General features: G+C 34.7%; 1 protein-coding gene across 1 annotated transcript in view; it reads right to left on the minus strand.

Annotated features, from left to right (window-relative positions):
• The window catches only part of WDR72 (WD repeat domain 72), a gene marked incomplete at both ends in the record, with an annotated part of 110060 nt that extends 92862 nt beyond the window's left edge, over nt 1-17198 (minus strand). The window contains 12 exons of the mRNA XM_084293161.1: nt 382-577; nt 1936-2156; nt 2710-2952; nt 3439-3580; nt 5273-5369; nt 5713-5858; nt 8161-8280; nt 9299-9375; nt 9907-10078; nt 12941-13019; nt 15825-15931; nt 17046-17198. Coding sequence (XP_084149287.1) covers nt 382-577; nt 1936-2156; nt 2710-2952; nt 3439-3580; nt 5273-5369; nt 5713-5858; nt 8161-8280; nt 9299-9375; nt 9907-10078; nt 12941-13019; nt 15825-15931; nt 17046-17198 — 1753 coding nt within the window. The remainder of the gene's footprint in view (nt 1-381; nt 578-1935; nt 2157-2709; nt 2953-3438; nt 3581-5272; nt 5370-5712; nt 5859-8160; nt 8281-9298; nt 9376-9906; nt 10079-12940; nt 13020-15824; nt 15932-17045) is intronic.
• Nucleotides 17199-19083: the final 1885 nt, after the last annotated feature.

Here is a 19083-nt window from a genome sequence, read left to right on the forward strand (position 1 = left end):
AAATTAATTTTGCTGAAGAAAGCAGAACTTCATGCTATAATTTGGTATTGTTAAAACAGTAAATTTCTTTTGTTAATTCAAGAGAGCACATTGTTTTTATTCCTAGCTTCCAGAAATATTCAACTCTATTCACTACAACATCAGCTAATGATCCAATTGTCAGGATCTGACATAAGCTATTTTATCTTGAACCATATCTTGAACCATATGGAAGTTTTATATCATGCTTGTTATATGAAATTATATATTAATATAAAATTTTAGCTTCCTAAGTAAAATGTTCTACATGTTAGTACTTCTGCTTCAGTCATCTGTAAGTTAGGTTTGTATAGCCTAGCATGACAGACAGACAGAACTTAAAGTGAACATATAACTTATTACCTGTTTCAATTTCCCAAACATACACTGAATCATCTTCACATCCAACAATCAACAGATTTTCAACAGGGTCAAATTTGATCTTCTTCACAGGAAACAGATGCTTTCTGGCATGTAGGAGACACTCTCTCTTCTGAAGGTGTAGAATAGCTACTGAGTGGTCATTGCACACACAGCATACTATGCTGTGATCTTTAAACTGTAGAATAGATTAAGAACTTCATTATTAGTACTGCAAAAACAGCTATGACCACACCACTGATACAAGACTGGAGCAAGTTGCCTAGTGATTTATTTCCTGAAACATACTAGTTTGGGAAAATATTTCATTTCAGCCTATTTCTCTGATGCATTTTTAGCAGGCTAGCTGTAAAACTAATACACAAATAGGAAGATACACACCCACTCTGATTTTTCAAATATGAGAAATTTAAATACCATTAGTCCACAGTACTTAGCCTGACAAAACAGTGATTATATAACCAAATATATAATTATCTGCAGATATCCTTGAAGAGAAAGTAGTAAAGAAATTAACTTAAGCCAAACTATTAATCATGTGATATAAACTTATATCAAGTCTTAAGGCACAAAAGCAAAGGGCAGTATATTTCTAATGAAAAACAGATATGTTGCAGTTTAATTTAAAATTGGATGGAATTGATTCTGCAAAGCCTCCCCTTTCCACTAATAATTTTTGGTGACAAAGGAATTCACACTGAAAAAATTCAGCCCTTTAAGAACTGGATCATCATCCAAGCAGGTATTAAATCCCATCTAGATTCCAGAAAAAGCGCTAAGGAACCTTACAAACATTAAGAACTTGTGCCAGGCCTCTAGAAGGTATTCAATCGCATCACTGCTAAACGTCTTTTAGACTGCTTAATCTTAATGTTATCATTAAGAAAACTCTCAGCCAATTATAAGTATCAAATGTAGGCTAAGACAAATGAAATTGGGACAGAATTTGCTCAGTGATTTTTCATAAAATGTTCAGTATTTTTTTTTTCTTATGAATTCTTACTTCAAAATTAAATTAAAACAAATCAAGTTTTTCTAAAGCTTATAAAACACAACGGTGTACATACAACAGACCACAGAGATCTGTCAGGAACTAAATACAACCGTATAGATTGAAATACTATTTATATTTAAGTGCTATTGGTCTAATTCTTGTCTTACTACATTCAAATCCCTAACCTTATAGATCTACTTCTGAAGTTGAGAAGTGTAAACAGATTAAAATAGCTTGATAATCATAATATAAAAAAATGAGTATACTGTTAAGAACTTCAATTTACTACATCACTTTTTTTTTTAGCACTTTTCTGAACCTCTGAAATTACAAATTAACAAAAAGTCACTGCCTTAGAGTTAAAAGTAACTTTCAAACAAGACGATTGATTAGTGAATGTAAATCAAAGACAAAATGTCACAGAAGTACCACCAGATAGTGTTTTCTTCTCATATATACAGATATATTTAACACACATGCATAAGTTTATATATATACTTTTATGTTTGTATCTATATTTGATACCTTTTGTTTTTACTTACTTTGAAGTTTTCTGGAGATCGCAATAGCTCTATCACTGTACCAGCTTGCAGAATAAATTGGTGCAAGATTTCTCCAGTAAATATATTCCAGCAGATCACAACAGAATCCTGTCCCCCTGATAGAAGCCAGCTTGGATCAAACTTGACTGAGTTATCATGTGGATAAAGTAAACATGTAACTCTGCTACTATGACCATTCAAAACTTTATGAGATAGATTACCTGAAACAAAAGTATTTTTGTTCTTTAAAGACTATTATTAAATTAAAATAAAAATAAACACATTTGTTAATACCTTATTTCAGAAAACAAATACAACTAAGAATTTTCATCCAATGAGTTTTAGGCAAGACATCCATAGGATCAAACAATTTTAGACATTTTCCCAAAAGGAAGTACAAAGATTTACATTTTGCGATTCAGCTACTAAGATGTATCCTTTTCATTCCTTCAGTGGAATCATCTTTTTGAGGGAAAATAAAGAAGACTACTGCCCCTATCATGACATCCTGCAACCCAGGTTCCAGGTGATTTAATCCCTGCAGCCATTCCCAGATTCCTAACAGTGCAAAGCACCTTGGTAGTACTAAACTGTATCTTAGTAAGTTATCTACATAAGGAGGGAAAAGCCCATCATAATCTTCCTTTTCTCATTCAGAGCCTGACCATCAACTTCACTTTCAGTGAATTTTTACAGGGCTCATTGAAGGGGACATTGGAAGTATGAAGTATTCTGTAGTTGGCTGAGATAATAGGTAAAATTGTTAAAACTTACCTTTCAAAGACACATTTTCTAAAAGTCTTGCTCTTGCGGTTTTTAAGCCTAGTGTTATGAAAATTTTCCCATTTTCACAGCCACATACAAGTTTATCAAGGCTGGGTATGTACACAGAGGAAGTCACAACTGCACTTTCAATTCCATATTTAGATGCACAAAGATGATCAATAATGCCTTCTGACATGGAAAGGTTTTTATCAAAGTTATCCTGAAGACTCCATATTGCTGCAATTGGGATCTCTGGAGTGAGGGTAGTGAGGGTAGGGGGTGGAGAGAGGCAGGAACATTTGTTTTAAACCAAAACCAAACATACATTTTAGTTTCTCCATTATTTCCCTAACTTATCCCTTCTGCATCCTGAAGTTGGAAAGTCAGTTGCCGTTCCAACATTGGATCATATCTGCTCACTAAAAATCTTTAAGTATTATTACCTGTCCATGAAAAGCCACAAGTAGGATCAGCTAAGCAAATTCTGATGATGTTTAGTAAAGATGTGTTTATGGACAGGTGGAAATAGGGAGATTTGTTCAGTTATACATAGAAATTGTGTCCATTCCTGGACACTCTTGATTGGTGTTGCCTCTAATTAGAGGCAATCATCACACTATATAGATGAGCACTATTTTTTTTTTCTGTTAAAGCTTTTTCCATAAGAATAAGCATTCATGAAAATTGACTTAAAGACATAACTAAGGAGACTGTATTGAGAGTATAGATTTTCCAGACCTTTTGGGGAACCATCAAACATTGATGCAGGGACATCAGGAACATGCCACAAAGTGATTCTTCCTGAAGCTTCACCAGAAAAAAGAATCTTATAAAAAGGCTCCTTCCTTTCGTTCAGAAAGCCCATAACAAAAGGAAAACTCTACCAAAGAAACCAAAACAATAGCAAATCAGTTTTCTGTTGTAGAAGAATTGATCAAATAATGCAATAATTGAAAATTCAAAGTTTCTGGCATCAAAAGCCATAGAAATCTAAAACAAATAAAGGTTGAACACTCAGATGTCACTAAGCTCTGCTTGGACCAGGTCTAATCTGTCTGGTGCAAGCCCCTCTGCTTTGCCAGTACCTTTGGCTGAACCTACATCTCAAATGGAAAAACGTACTTGGAGAGATCCCTAGGTTCACTGCCTCTAAGTGAAGACCCCATATTGGCTATAAAAATTATTCATGCAGGAGGGTAAATACTTGAGCAGAAGTATAAGAAAATAGTATTGGACATTATTAAAAATGCATACATTTGGAGGGGGTCAACATTATTTTCCTTCCTTCACTGTAACCCTTGTATTTGCATGCTTTCTGTTTATTCTCCCCCCATGACAAATGACCTTTTGGCATCTTTCCCCAGTTAGGACAACTGTTTTTAGATCAGAAGGATTGTTGAGGGTAACATGAGTTGTTCTATTTTCCTTCAGCTGAAGGAAAATGTCAGGTTTCAGAAAAGTATGCAATACAAATGCTTTCTAAGAAAAACACACATAAAAAACCTCACATCTTCCAAAACCAATTTCAAACAAATTTCATAATATAATGGCTTTGATTCTGGTTTTGTTGCTATGCTGAAGGGTTAGATTTATTTTTGTTTTATTTTTCCAAAAGTAAGAAACCCCCACACAGATTTTCTACTTCCTAACTTCTATCCATTGTTCAGTATTTCTGTCAGCTGTTCAGCTGTTTTTCCTGACCTATTTCACTCTGGTCACACAAGGCAAAACAGTGAACCAAGATACAGATTTCAAACAAAATAGCTTAAGTGAACTCATCCAAGCGATAACTTGGAAATTTGAAATTGATATACCCTGCCAATCATAAGTTCTTAAACAGAAGTAAAGATCACCTACTTTAATTCTTCCTCTTCTCTTACCAAAGAAGCTTCTTCAAGGCAGAGGCCATAGTTCTGAAGAGTTGTGGGTATTTTATGCATTCTGAGTACTGTCAGTCTGCTCACAATATAAGTTAGGCATGTGATTATGCCTCTGAAGGCTCAAGATAACAGTGTTCTAAATAAAGTGTCATAGACTCAAACCCCTTCAGCTTAAGATAGGTATACATGGGAACAACCTATTTACACAATTTCACTGAAATATGCATGCATATCTTAATAGAACAAGAATGAAACAACTTGTTTACATTTTGCTCGCTTTTATTTACAGATGTGCAAATAAAAGGATCTAAAGCTATTTTAGACCACTTAAAGAAAAGCTCTGCCTGTATTACAAAAACAGAATAAAAGTCTGTAGATAAAGACACAGGATTTCTGTGAAAAATTGCCAGAGATTAAGACAATACATTATGAACATCTCCAAATTTACAAATAAGTGTCCAAATGAAGGAATGCCTTACTTGTTTTATACAACAAGTTTGTTTTATACAACAAGTTTGTTTTATACAACAAGTTTGTTTTATACAACAAGTTTGTTTGTTTTATACAACAAGTTAGTTTGTTTTATACAACAAGTTTGGTTGATATTTAAACAATTTTTAGGGATCATTCTGGTAATTTACTAAAAGCATACAGCAGATTTTGAAGCTGACTGTAAACCTTTATGAATTTACCTTATTTTCCTTCAGACCAGTAAAGCAGAGTAAATGAGGATAAACAGTTTCTTTCAGCACCTTCCCATCTGCAGGATATATGCTTCTAGAAAGCCCGCTGCATAATTTAAAAATAAGAGATTTAAAGAGTCATTTTTAGAAAGCAGAATGGTAATGTCCAAGATCCACACATTAAATTAAAAGTTACCAAGCAATTACAAGCGACTTTGTGAAATCACAGCACCAGCTGCCCAAGTTCTACATGGCTAATCTTATTTCTGTGTCCCCTGCTGTGTCAAACAAAGGCTAAGGGCTGTCAAATTCAGGGTAAATCTTTGAGTGCCAAAGTGGTTTTGTTCAGGTTTTTGATCATTTGCAACATGCAGAGATTTTCCATAATAAACCTCCCAAAGTTCATCTTGTACCTGAACTTTTTGTGTGAATTTCCCATCTGAGCCCACCTGTTTAGCAGCTGGTAGATGTAACTGTAACCATCTTCTGTCCAGATGATCAGTCTGTAAGCTGCTAGTACTTCTCCACCAGCAAAACACTGACCACTTTTACTGAACTCAGTACAGAGCAAGGAGAAGTCACAATAATCATAAACCTAACAGAGAGGAAAAAACAGTAAAATATAAACAAACAGTACTGTCTCATTTTAGTTCAAGCTAGTTTTGTGCAAAGGATCAGTAAGTAAAACATAAAAGGTAGTTTCACTACAAAGTCAAGATAAAGACAAATCAGTTTTTGTACCATTAAAATGCCATAATATCTGAATCAAAACGTATCTGAAAGATAAACTGACAAAATAAAATTAAAGGCTTCTAGTATATTAGTAGATTTTAGATAGGGTTTAGGTTTTGCTTTGCATTTTTTATTATATAACTTAACAGACCAGTAAATATTAAAAATAATGAATTTAGTATGTAACAAGTATGACATTGAAGTCTGACAGACATTGAATACCTCTGTTGGTATTCTTTAAGAATTCTGTACAAGAAACTGCTAGTGTAACCAAAGCACATTTTCACGGAACAGATTTTCTTCTGTGTTTGGTAAACAGATTTTTATTTTTCACAAATTGAAAGTAAAGAATACATATAAAACATGTGTATAAATCCATTTGCTTGGAATAATTCTTGTAGCTTTTCCACTTATGAGGACTAAAAAAAAAGAAAAATAGCTTGTTTCCTCTGACCTTGCCATTTTAAACCAGAACAGGATATGAGCAAGGCAAACTGAATAAGTTTGTGCATGTTCCTAATAGCCCCATGCAGAGTTCTCTTAGCCACATTCAATAACTTATTCCAACAGTTTGAAGAAATTCTCATTCCAAAATCTTTCTATGAATTGCTCGTATAGGAGCTACTTCATATCTAACTCCCTCTATATTTTCATTACTATAAATTGAGTCACTAAGCACACATGAATCTTTACAACACATACCTTTCTAATTAAGTAGTAACATTCTCTTTTTCTTTAAAGCTATATGTTCATTAACAGACAAAATTTTAAAACAAACAACTTATACATCTATACCACCGCTTCAAGCAGTAAAATACTCAAATGCGTAATGGAAATGTTACAAGAAACATGTGTCTTCTGTGAAAAATGTTATACAAATTTATAGAAAACAATGAATGTTACTTTCATTTCACATAAAACGTATCTGTTCTATATACAAAACTTATTAGTGCTTTTGTACAGACTTTAAATAGCACAAGAGAAGTCTCAAGAATATCCTATAAGTGTATTAGTTAAAGCTGACTCGAGTCATGTATGTGAGTTCCACACCCCATCCATCAGACAGTACTCCTTGGATCAGGTCCTTAATTTAATATAATTTTGAGCTGTTAGCACAAGAGGAATGTCACAACCAAGGTGAAAAATACTGAGTTTTCACACCATGGTTCAGACCAACTTTAAAAACACCAAATTACATTTTCAGTAACTACACAATCATCTGTTTTCTTAAAACTGAAACAGAAAGTGATAGTCTGGGCTGTTTGTTTTTGCTGGCTACTGTTAAAGGTACTGAGGCCCTGATGAAACAAAGGCTTCTAATTACTGAGGACTTGCTGACTATGGTTACCTCTGACATACTTAAACATTTATTGTGCGATTTCTTGAACCATAGAGTCACTTGGATTGGAAGGGACCTTAAAGATCATATAATTCCAATACCCCTGCCATAGGGACACCTTTTACTAGACCAGGTTGCTCAAAGCCCCATCCAAACCAGCCTTAAACTCTTCCAGGAATGGTACAGCCACCAATTCTCTCAGCAACCTGTTCCAGTGCCTCACCACCCTCATAAGGAAGAAATTCTTTAATATCTAATCTAAAACGATTCTTTTAGTTTAAAACCATTACTCTTTGCCCTACCTCTACATTCCCTGATAACGAATCTGAGTCTCTTCAGCTTTCCTGTAGGCTCCCCTTTAGGTACTGGCAGGCTGTAATAAGGTTCCCCCAGAGCCTTCTTTCCTGCAGGCTGAACAACCCTCCTTTTCTGCAGGCTGGAGAGGTGCTCCAGCCCCTTAATCATCTTTGTGGCCCTCCTCTGGACTCATTCTAATACTTCCATGTCCTTCTAGTATGTGTTTGTCTCCTTTTGAGATGCACTGCTGAGAAGGCCATAATATACCCCGTTCTTTAAGTGTAAGTAATACTTGAAATTGATGGGATAGTAAGTATATTTCATGACAAACTTTTAAAGCAGAAATACTTTAATTAAAAATAAACACTTCATCTCAGTAAGGCAGTTAAAATAACAGGAGAGAGGACAGCACACATATGGCCATTAGTTAGCATTTTAACTTGAAAAAAAGTAGTATTTTCATGGATGAGTTAATAAGCTTTTCAAAGTTACTAATAAAATTAAAAAAGAATAACGCTCAACAACATACCTGCCAGCATATGGAGGACACCACTAGAAGGAGCCTTTCTGTGTAAGTGCAAAACCGTATTGCTTGACAGTTTAAACAGTCCAGAGATTTTGATTCCTTTTCACATACATCTTGCCTCTCCTTCACAGCACAAAAGGAAAAAAAGACAAGCAAATTATTCCAGATAGTTTTACTTTTAGAATAGAAAACATTTTTTCAATGTTTATTTGACATGTATTTTCAAAGCATAAGACATATTATTGATTAAAACTGTAATAAGAGAACAACGTTCATGAGTACTGTGCAGTAGGCTTCACAATTACTGTGTAACCAGAAGACATTCTGCATGGCTCAGATCTTGATCTCACTTTAAGTGATAATGAGCATGGAAAAGAACTAGAGGCAGGTTATGGATTGAACCTGCTGCCGTGAATATATGCTAAGTATTCTTCAGTCAAGAAATAGCTACTACCACCCATAGAGTGACATTATCAGATTCAAAATAGCTAAAGAATATTCTGCATTCCCAGTCATCCAAACCAAGCCATTGTATTCCAGTTCTAGCACCTGTGCATGTCAAGTGACAGCTGTTGATATTAACATAAAATTGAAGAGAATAAGTGAGTTTGAAGATGGACAAAAAGGTCATGACACAGTAATAGTTTTCCAAGTGAAGACAGTATAATAAAAAAAATAGAAGAAAGACTAGAGGACCATCTTGAGAAAAAGCAACAAGATGGAAGAGGACATACAAAGAGTAAGTTTTAAAGAGCTTTGAGTTTAAAGGAATGAAAAGGTTGCAAGAACTGAGTGACATTATTGAGACAGTAGAAAACCATTACAGCTTCAGCACCATAGAATACGGAAAGATATGGAGCCTGGGTAGAAAACTGCTGCATCAATTTAAGAGATGTCCAATGGCTCAAATAATTTTAAATTGCAATAGGGGGATTTTTTTCCTCAGATTTTTTTTTTTTTTGAAACTTAGTGAGGGCTAACATCTTCATCAAGGACGCAGACAATACTAATCAATCTGGTTTAATTCATGTCCAGAAGATTCTCACTCATTTGTGCTTTGTTTCAGTACATCCTTCACTTGAGGATATTACTATATTTTTTTATTGTTCCAATTATCATTTCACAGCTCATACAAACTGACCTGTATGCTAGTCAGAGATGAAGATAGCTCCCATACTTTCAGAACTCCGGTTATAGACACTGCAACCAACGAGTCTTCTGTCAAAAAGGCAACAGTGAGACAATTTGAAACCAAGTCCAAACAGTGCCTAACACCAAAGGAGAACCTTGGTATAGACAATGGTGTTGTACACAGTACTAAACCTGATGGATTCTGCAGGGTACTGTTTAAATGAAATATTAAACAACTAATTTGTACATTGAAATACAAAGCATACAAGCAAATAGTGAATAACTATTTTGCTTTATAGATATGTTCCAACAGAAGATAAAACAGGAGTTCAACACACAAAAATTTCCCTGATATTACCAAATTAATTTGTAATTACACATTAAAGTAATGAGTTGCTTACTATTGTAGAGACCATTTGTTTTTCCTTTAAGATACTAAATGAAACATGACCAGCATTATAAGTATGTAAACACCTTTTAAGGTATCAACAATGAAATATTAACGTCCTGTACATAACTGCTCTGCAAAGCATTAGATATTTGTAAATCTAAAATTCTACTATCTATACAAAAAATATTATGTAAATTGACTTACATAAATACATCTATAACATATACCTTGAATTCTTGCAGAGTGAACAATACACATACAATTTATCCAATCAGAAGACTGAGAAGACAAAGTGTGCAGAACACCCAAAGTTTTAGCATCAATAATAAGAACATCTTGATATTCTCCACAACAAAGAAGCCAGCCTTCACCTGTCATTCGGAATGAGCAATGGTAGTACTGTGCAAATGGAAAGAAGCATCAGCATACAGAGCTACGTAAGTGTGCATACATATTTTTTTACATTAAGCATATCACACTTGAATTTTTATTTAACAATCAAAGAATTACTAAAAATATATAGTACACAGCATGAGTCAATACACCATTTTGCCTATGATACAAGTGTTCCACATATATTTACAACAATTTAATAGACATATATTAAAAGAGGTACTTAATATTAAAAGTGTTATCTGCCCTGCCTACTAGGATTTTTGAAAACGATTAAGGTGTTAGTTCTTCATAAATTGCTAGTTCTTATAAATTGCTAAGGAATTTGCTACTTGTTTCTCTGAGATAGTGTTTGGAGGGAGATGAGATCAAATTTCCATCACCAAGAGGTACATAAGGACATGGGAAAAAAATCAGGTATAAACCACAGAGGATTCATAATGAATTCTCAATTATTTTTCAGAAATAATTTCTGCTCTGAGATATTATTCAGTATGACACTAATTGCTTTGGTGTTCAAAAGAACAATTCTTTCTTAAAACGAAAATAGAAGAAACACACACAGAAAAGTACTTGAGAACAGATGACAAGGGTGCAGAGTAATTATGAAGATTTTTTTGTGAGGTGTCTTATGTGCAAGCATATTTGCATTTCATGTTATATCTGTTTATAATTGTACAGAATTGCTATAAATACATAAGCAATAGCATGTAAAAAAGCTTTCAAGCTCTCGTTTTTTAATGATGTTATCATGTAGTCAGAGATAAGTATCTAATAACAGAGTTTTTGCCTTTTGTTTAAAATCCTCTCTACTAATTTTATCTAGATAATTCTCAGACTATCAGTTAAATAATTGAAGTCTAAAACCAAAAAGATAAATACGTGAGAAGAGGATAACTATTGTCACAGAAATAAAAAAAATCAGAAGGAAAAATGTTTAGAAATAGGAAACTTTTGTAACTGGTACTCTTAAACTAGACTAGAACAGAAATATTTGTATAGCCAGTCCTCTAAGAAGAGATTCCACACTGCTTAAGGTCCCACAATCAGTTAGGAGTTGACCCTGGTGTTAAGTTTCATTTCAAACTGCAAATATTGTTTGTACTGTTTGATATTTGCAATTTACACCAGAACCACCTATGCTGAACAAAAGGAAACACTAAATAAGAGCATTAACTAAAAGCAACATTTCAGGACAGTGATGTTATCAAAGAGAGTATGCACTACATTTCCCAGGCGATTACATTCTCTATGAAACAATTCTTTTTCAGGTCCTACTATGCCACACACAGCTATTCTTCAAAGGAAGAAAAAGACCTACAGCAAAACAAGTAAGCTATTACTAATACTTGAAAATTGAATTTTAAGTATAACTTTGTTCTAGTCACATTATTTTCTTTCCTATGAAAGTTTTCTTAGATATTCATATTTTCCTTTAGCCATATTGTCAAAGCTATAGATGAAAAATAATTATCTAGCCATAAGTAACTTCTCACCTCCTAATAGAGAAGTAATACTTCTGAAGTACTTGTTTCTCCTACTTGAAGGATAAGAATTAAGCTTCTGTTTCTGATCATCACAAAAGGACACAGATTATCTGATAATCAGCTAGGCCAGATCTGTCTGCTTCTTTGCAAACTTCTCCATAACTCACTATTAAGATCTAATTAAGCAACACACAGATCATACTGTGCTTCAATTACATAACTGGGGGCATTAATATTGTGTGTGCGTACAAACGAAATCATAGATACTTTATTATAAACACATACAAATTAGAGGAATAGCTTTTTACGCTGTTTAAACATACACATATTGGTGCATATATAAATAAACATATACATTTTTAAGAAGCAATTCATCAATATTTTTATTTGGTAGTTTACCTAAGCTTTTCCTTCTTCCCTTTATCTTTGACAGTTATGTTTGAATTCATCACATCAACCAAAACATTGACATGAAAAACAGTGTCTGCTGGAAGATTAGCAGAATGTGAATGCTGAACTCACCCATAGTTTAAGAGTCACATGAGAACTCAGTGAGGTCTCAGATCTTCAACGTTTGCAAACTTAATTCCGCCACAGACTTCCTCACTGAATATAAGCAGCATTTTAATTAACCAAGGAATCCCAAGTTCTTCTCTTACTAATACTTTCATAAATAAATACATCTCTCTGAATCAAATTCACACATGCTGGGCTCCTAAATAATACCTGTGCACACACACATTTTAAACACCCTCATACTCCAATATCTGGATATTTAGTGTACCTGATACAGTTAAAGCCAAAAACTTGGGATCATCTGAAGAAAGATTTAAAGCAGTTTGGCCTCCGAAAAAAAAAATACTCTGTAATCTGCCCCTGAATTCTGCAATGAAAGTACATTTTTGGAAGCAGTCTTTTAGAAGATAGCCATTAAGCATCAAAACCTCTCAGATGTGTTTGAAAATAAGATCTTCTGCAAACTGGCTCACTGTATTTGCCTTGATTGCATGTAATTCAGAAATACATCAAAAACTAACATTAGACCTGAAGTTCCCATGCCATTTTAACACAGGACAAAAGTAAAGATTACAAGACAGTGGCATTTACCTGATGACCAAGCTTTATAATATATTAAGTGACATGGCATTCTAGACATCTGTGGCTTAAAATCAGTTTGATTTGAATAATGAATACAGATGAACATAAATTCTAGTTATTTTCTTAGAAGAAGGTCAAAAGGAAAAACAACAAAGCTAATGCAACAAATTTTCTTTGAAGTCTATTTTAGCTATGTTTAAAACTATGCTTCTGAAAAATCACGTTAATAAAGCAAACTCCTCTTGTAATGAATGGACATTCCATGAAAAGTTGCTATACTTACATAGATTGCTGTGTGCCTATAAGGAAGCTTTGTGTTCTCAATGCACTGTCCACTAGCGACATTCCAAACACACATCTCCCTGCCAAAAACAATTTCATATTACTCTGTCATTTCCACTCAATTGGCTGGAATAATTTTGCACCAAGTTTTTCTTTAGTGCTGTACTTAAGTGCAGTCTGATCGTTCATGGGGCTTTTTGTTACAGATTACTGGGTAAGAAAATGTTGTGGTCATTAGCAGGGGATGACATACAGTATCTGTTTCTTTTTGTTTTGGTAATTATACCCTGCTACCTCACAGCAAACCTGACTTTAAGGCCAACTCTTTTCTACAACAAATTGTAGGTATACTGCCATTACAGCTCGTCAAAGTGTCACTGTAACTATCATTCGTTGGAATGACATCCTCCTGAAAATGATTCATTTCACTGAACTTAAACCACGCGTTTTGAAAAACAAAAACTGGATGCTGCTGCAGAACAGGCATCGAGGGGAACTGATGCATTCTGTTAAGACTAAACAGTGCCACCGTGAGGCTGTTCCTGAACTGTCTTTACAACGTGAATATCTGCAACAATTACGGCTGCACTTAGTTACATTTAAGAGTAATGTTTGAGAAAGACTCACTAGCTAGTCTTCATCAAGATATTCAGCATGCTTTGAAATCAGAGTACAACAGAAACATAATCAATTTAAATGTTGTGTCATTTTATGATTTCTCTAATTATACTTTAAGACATTTTCTGTAAGAAGACTTGAACATATTATGGAAAAATATTTTAATATATCAGAAAAACTCAAAGACTTGCATTTTATTCTACACACCAATATTCATAGTTTGAGAAATTAAAAATATTACTTAATTTACATTTTTCAACTAAATGGGAGGAGTATAATCTATACCTACACAGTGTATCAATCTGTAGACCAAAAAATCATAATTTAATTCTCTCACTTTATTAGTCACTTTAAAGCAATGAATTTCTTCTTGGTGATATCAGAATATGAAAATTAACTTTACCACTTCAGCTACATTGCTATCCATACATGCAAACATGCACATATTAGACTGGAATATAACTTCAGCTTCTGTATGTTGCACTTAATTTACTTTTTGTACCACAAGGAACAAGTAATGTAACATGTTGATAACCCTGTCCTACAGGGCATACTACATGCAGACAAAGTGAAATTTTGTTCACATCAGTGAAAGATTCTGAATCATTATGGATTGATCTCAACATTTGCGTATAAGAAAGAGAAAGCGTCTGATATTCATCCTTCTGGAATAAGTCAGTTACAGAAACACTCAAGATACTGACATGGGATTTAGGCTGGGGGGAAACAAACATCTTCCACACAATTTCCTCAATCCAAGGAGATGGAGGGTTGAAAGTGGGAGAGAACTGAATGATTCACAGGCCAGACAGTACAGTTGGACAGACTCCACATCTCCTGAAGATGAAGCTTACTGTTGGTAATTACCTCAACTTGACACTGCAACCTTCCAGTAAGCAATGATAGATGCTTTGCCTGTATTCAGTACAGATGAAAGGTAAGCTATAATTTGGTAGAAAGTACACATTTAAAGGGGTCTGAAGACTAGTACTACCAATATCCATTCCAAGCAAGCCCAATGATATGTTCAGATGCAGAACCTTCAGAATATGAACTTCTTTCTTCACAGCATACCTATAGCAAAAGAAGTCTTGTTTGTTTCTTAATGTGTTTTATCCCAGTTTTTTTGTGAACACAGTATACATGTATTTTCTCCCAATATGATCTGGAAATAACATTGCACTAACAGAACTTCAAAATTAGGATGAAAAATAGTTTCATCTCTGAATCTTTGATTAAAATTGTAAGAGGTCAATAAAAAGAAGTTCTGTAGACTTATCTCCCTTTCTGCAGTCTTTACAGGTTAGACCATCCCACTGGGAAGATAAAAGTAAGCAGTTTTGGGTTCAGAAGCCCAAACCAGTTTGTTCAGTTATCCTCTTCCTGTAAATCAAATATTGAGACAATTAGATCCTAGCAGCTGGTGATGGTTGGAAAAGAAACAAGCCTTCCAATGGTAAAGTAGTACCCTTAGGATGATGAGAAATGTAACTTGAAGAAGGGCAATTGACAGGAGCTCATAATGGGAAGAGGTTTTAAAGCTGTCCTGTTAAATGGAAAAGATGAACCTAATATGAGAAGGGAACTGTATTAAGTAGCAAGACAAATTTATTTAAGAACAACCCATAAGGAAGTAATAAGCTGACTAACTGCTTTCAAAAGCTGAAAGCCTGAACAGATGGGCTTCAAATTCCAGCTGAAAGAATTATCAAATATTCAGAGGAAAAGAAGACTCAAATGTTACCCTGCAAGAACTGGAGAAATGAGTTTGACTCAAGTGGTGGGCCAAGTCACTACAAACATAGTAGAGAATCTGCAAGATCAGGAGCATCTAGAAGGACATGCTCCAAAATAGCTAGTCAGATTTGGTCACTGAGCAAGCATGAACTGGACATAGTACGTGAGCCTCCTTTACCAATTCTGTTCTTGAGACTGAACTCAGGAAGGAAACACTACAATACTAAAAATTTTAAGCATCTTGATTCCCTGCTGCAGGTTGGGATTCTCCATTTGAATGGAGCCTAGCTGACCCTCATTCTCCTGACCACTAACTAGATACCTGAAACTGGCAAACCCTTCTGCTGTCCAAGACATTGGCTCCCAGTTAGCCTATCATATGATAAATATAGTCATCATAACTAAATGTTATCCTTTTCATAGCATAGAGGAAGTGGATTAAAGACCCTTTGCTAAATGCAGAATCTGACCTATATGTGCCATACATTTCTTGATTCAGGAAATGAATAATTGAGGATTCAGTTACCTACCCATTTTCAGTAGCACTTACTACGTATGGTTGTTTCTCAAATTCTCTTGCTTTTGCCAAACAAGTTACAGAAGCAGTATGGCCAAAGAGAATTTCTTTAGATGAAATCTAGGAGAATAATACAATGGTTTAACTTAAACAGAGCATTTTCTGTATAAGCTACAAAGATCTAAAAAATAGAGATACTACTTGTAGATGTTATCAGTAAGTGACAATGTGTTCTATATTCTCTCGAATGATGTTTCTGGGATGCACAGAAATGTGCAAAGACTATGCAGTTTGCACACTGGCAGTATGAAGTACAGTCTTTGTAAATTCTTCAGAAAAAACAATTTCAAGACTACAGTGAATACAGAGTGTCAAATGTAATACAACTGGTAATGTACAGGAACTCTGGCCCTTGCAGTACTACATACAGCAAAAATGGCAAAGCAAAGTAGGGAACTGATATAGCAAAACTCTTAAGAATACGCTTAATACTATGTTTCAGTAACCCCTTTGATTCTGATGAGCTTAACTAAATGCAAAGGTCATCTTAAAGGAAAGAGGTAGCCCCATAAAAAACAAAAAACAAACAAACAACAACAACAACAACAAAAAACACTAAAGTTTCAAGCCATACTCAGATGATGTCAAAATCTAAAACAAAGCCATCCCTCTAGGAACACAGTCAAAAGTTAGCATTGCTTTGACTTCATTCCATTTTGAGGAAAATAAATGTGAAAGAGTAGCAATAAGCCAGTAGGTTTGCAGCTTAATTATACCAAAAATATGTATTTGCAATATTTCATCTTACTACTTCCATCTTTTTACAAGTTTTTCCATTAACTTGGTAGAGAGCTCTTTTTTTTTTTTTATAAATAGGTGTTTAATCCTGAAATGTTAGGCCACACTCATCAATTGGTTTAAAGAAAAAGACACTTCACAGGATATGAATTAAAATAGTAGCATATATTTTATATTACTGTGAGTTACAGCAGAACTCACAGCACAATTTCAAATTATAATTATACAGGTCAATGATCATCTATGAAAAGTTTTCTGAAGTCCACAAATAGCAGGTTATTCATATAGGTATTTCAACATTTATAACTTTGCTTCATGAGTTTCCCATAACAAGTCTCACACTCTTTAATAATTAATTTAAGTGCAAGAGTATGGGTAATTCCACTGTTGGTAATAAAAGAGAAAACTCCAGTCCATCAATTTGGCAGACACAAACCTTTAATTCTGATGAAAGATCCCAGAGACATATTTGTCCCTCTTGACTTCCTGTAACAATAGTCTGCTGGTCATCTGTAATCATAATAGCAGTGATGCTGTGAGAGGGAGCAATTTTGCCCCACACTGCCACAGCCTGTACTGGTACATTCATAGCTGGCACCTGAAAACAGAAACAAGTCAAAATGATTTTAAGTCACATGTGATTAAAAAAAAGAAAACACGACAAAACCAAGAGCAAAACACAATCAAATAATTGAATCAACATTTGATAAGGGTAGCTACAGAAAAGATGATGACATTTTGAAACATTTTCTAGTTGTTGCCAATATCCCACTAACACTTCCATTGAAATAGATACCCATTAATAGCTTATATGTACAATGGGACAGTGAGGTGATGTGCTGCTATTTTAAATTTCTGCAGTAACAAACAGGACCAGTGTTAGATACCAGTACTATCACAATACTGAAGTATCAGCAACAGGAGTCCCGTACTGTCTCACACAACCTGCCTTAGATCTGATGGGCACATCACTATTTTTGCCCTAAGTTTTTATTGGTGGAGTGCACCATGCCTACTTTCTACCTCCTAACAAGCAGTGCTGTTCAAGCTCAGCAGCAAACTATAGGATACGGATGACAGGGGAACAGGGGTATCAGTAAAGAGTCTGTGGTTCCTATAAGGTTAAAGGAAGACAGAAATGGGGTGCTCGAAGGACAGAATGGGAGGTGGGTCAGGGACAGAAATGACACCTAGGACAGTGAAAAATTCTACCCTCAACCACTGAGCATAATCTCCTACAGATGTGACCCAAAAGGAAGATGGGGGCAGACCTGCAGTTAGTAAGCATGTAGTAGAACAAGACTGTTAATTCTTCCTAACTCATATATCCTTTGTCTGAAAGATTTGTCAGCGTAATAGGTTTCAACCACTACTGAGAAAAAATAGTTTATTGGAATTGTCCAAAATGACTACTAGTCACGAGATTTTTATGAACTGCATTTCTAGGAAACTATTACAGTGTCTGTTCAGACAACAGTACTTACAAGATCTTCCTTATTAAACAAGTTCTACTTTTTTTGTTTCTAAAAACTGATGCACATTTGTTTTAAAAACACTTCAGCTTACTAGCTGGACTCTGTACTAGTTTTGCTTCAAACAAAGTCTTGGGGAGGAAACTGCTGTCTCAGTCACCTCACAAGCCTTCTGCCTTTTTTTGGTTTCAGTGTTTTTCAATGCTTTTTCATTCATGTGTTCCTAAGTGTAACATATTTACAGAGTACTCCCAATGGCATCCTCAAAATGAGAAAACATGTGAACATAAATAATTTGATATTTAAATAGTCAGTTTATCTAAAAATATATATTCGTCCTGTTAAGATTTCTCAGGGGAACTAGTGAAACACCCAAATATGTCTCCTTTGGGAGAACTTATGTAAAAGCAATGGTTACTAAAAAACTTACACAGATGAACAATGTCTTTATCATCCATGTCTTTACATGAAGAATTCCTACAATAAACTGGCAGTGTCTACCTGGGCCCAAATGCAAACTATTTCCATATCCCACACCCTTTGCAAAGATATGTGAAATGAAACAGGTTCCAGTAATAAGGTGCTAGAACAGTACAGATGGAAATAGTCAACCAAAATAGAAGACAGCAAAGCTGAAATATTAGGAGACAAACTGGGAAGTACAAAATATGTGGCAGCAGATAACAGCCAGCTGAAGGAAGTAATGTAACAATCATGCAAGAGCATGAAATTGCGGTTCCTGTGATAATTCAGAAGACTACAAAGCAGAAAAGGAAACAGAAGCAGCCTTTAAGTTTAAAGAAAATTTAATTCAAACTATTGCTAAATTCAACACCATAGCAGCTGAAGGGAGACAATAAGTATCTTCCCTACTATTAATAAAAGCCTTAAGTGACACAGAACTATGGGAATGGTCTTAACTGCTGACAACAACACGAGATGAAGAGCTCAGTCACTGAGGAAAAGAACAGAAAAGTCTGGCATGGCAATCAATGCAGAAGG

Source organism: Netta rufina (assembly GCF_964035555.1).
Source record: "Netta rufina genome assembly, chromosome: 11".
NCBI lineage: Eukaryota > Metazoa > Chordata > Aves > Anseriformes > Anatidae > Netta > Netta rufina.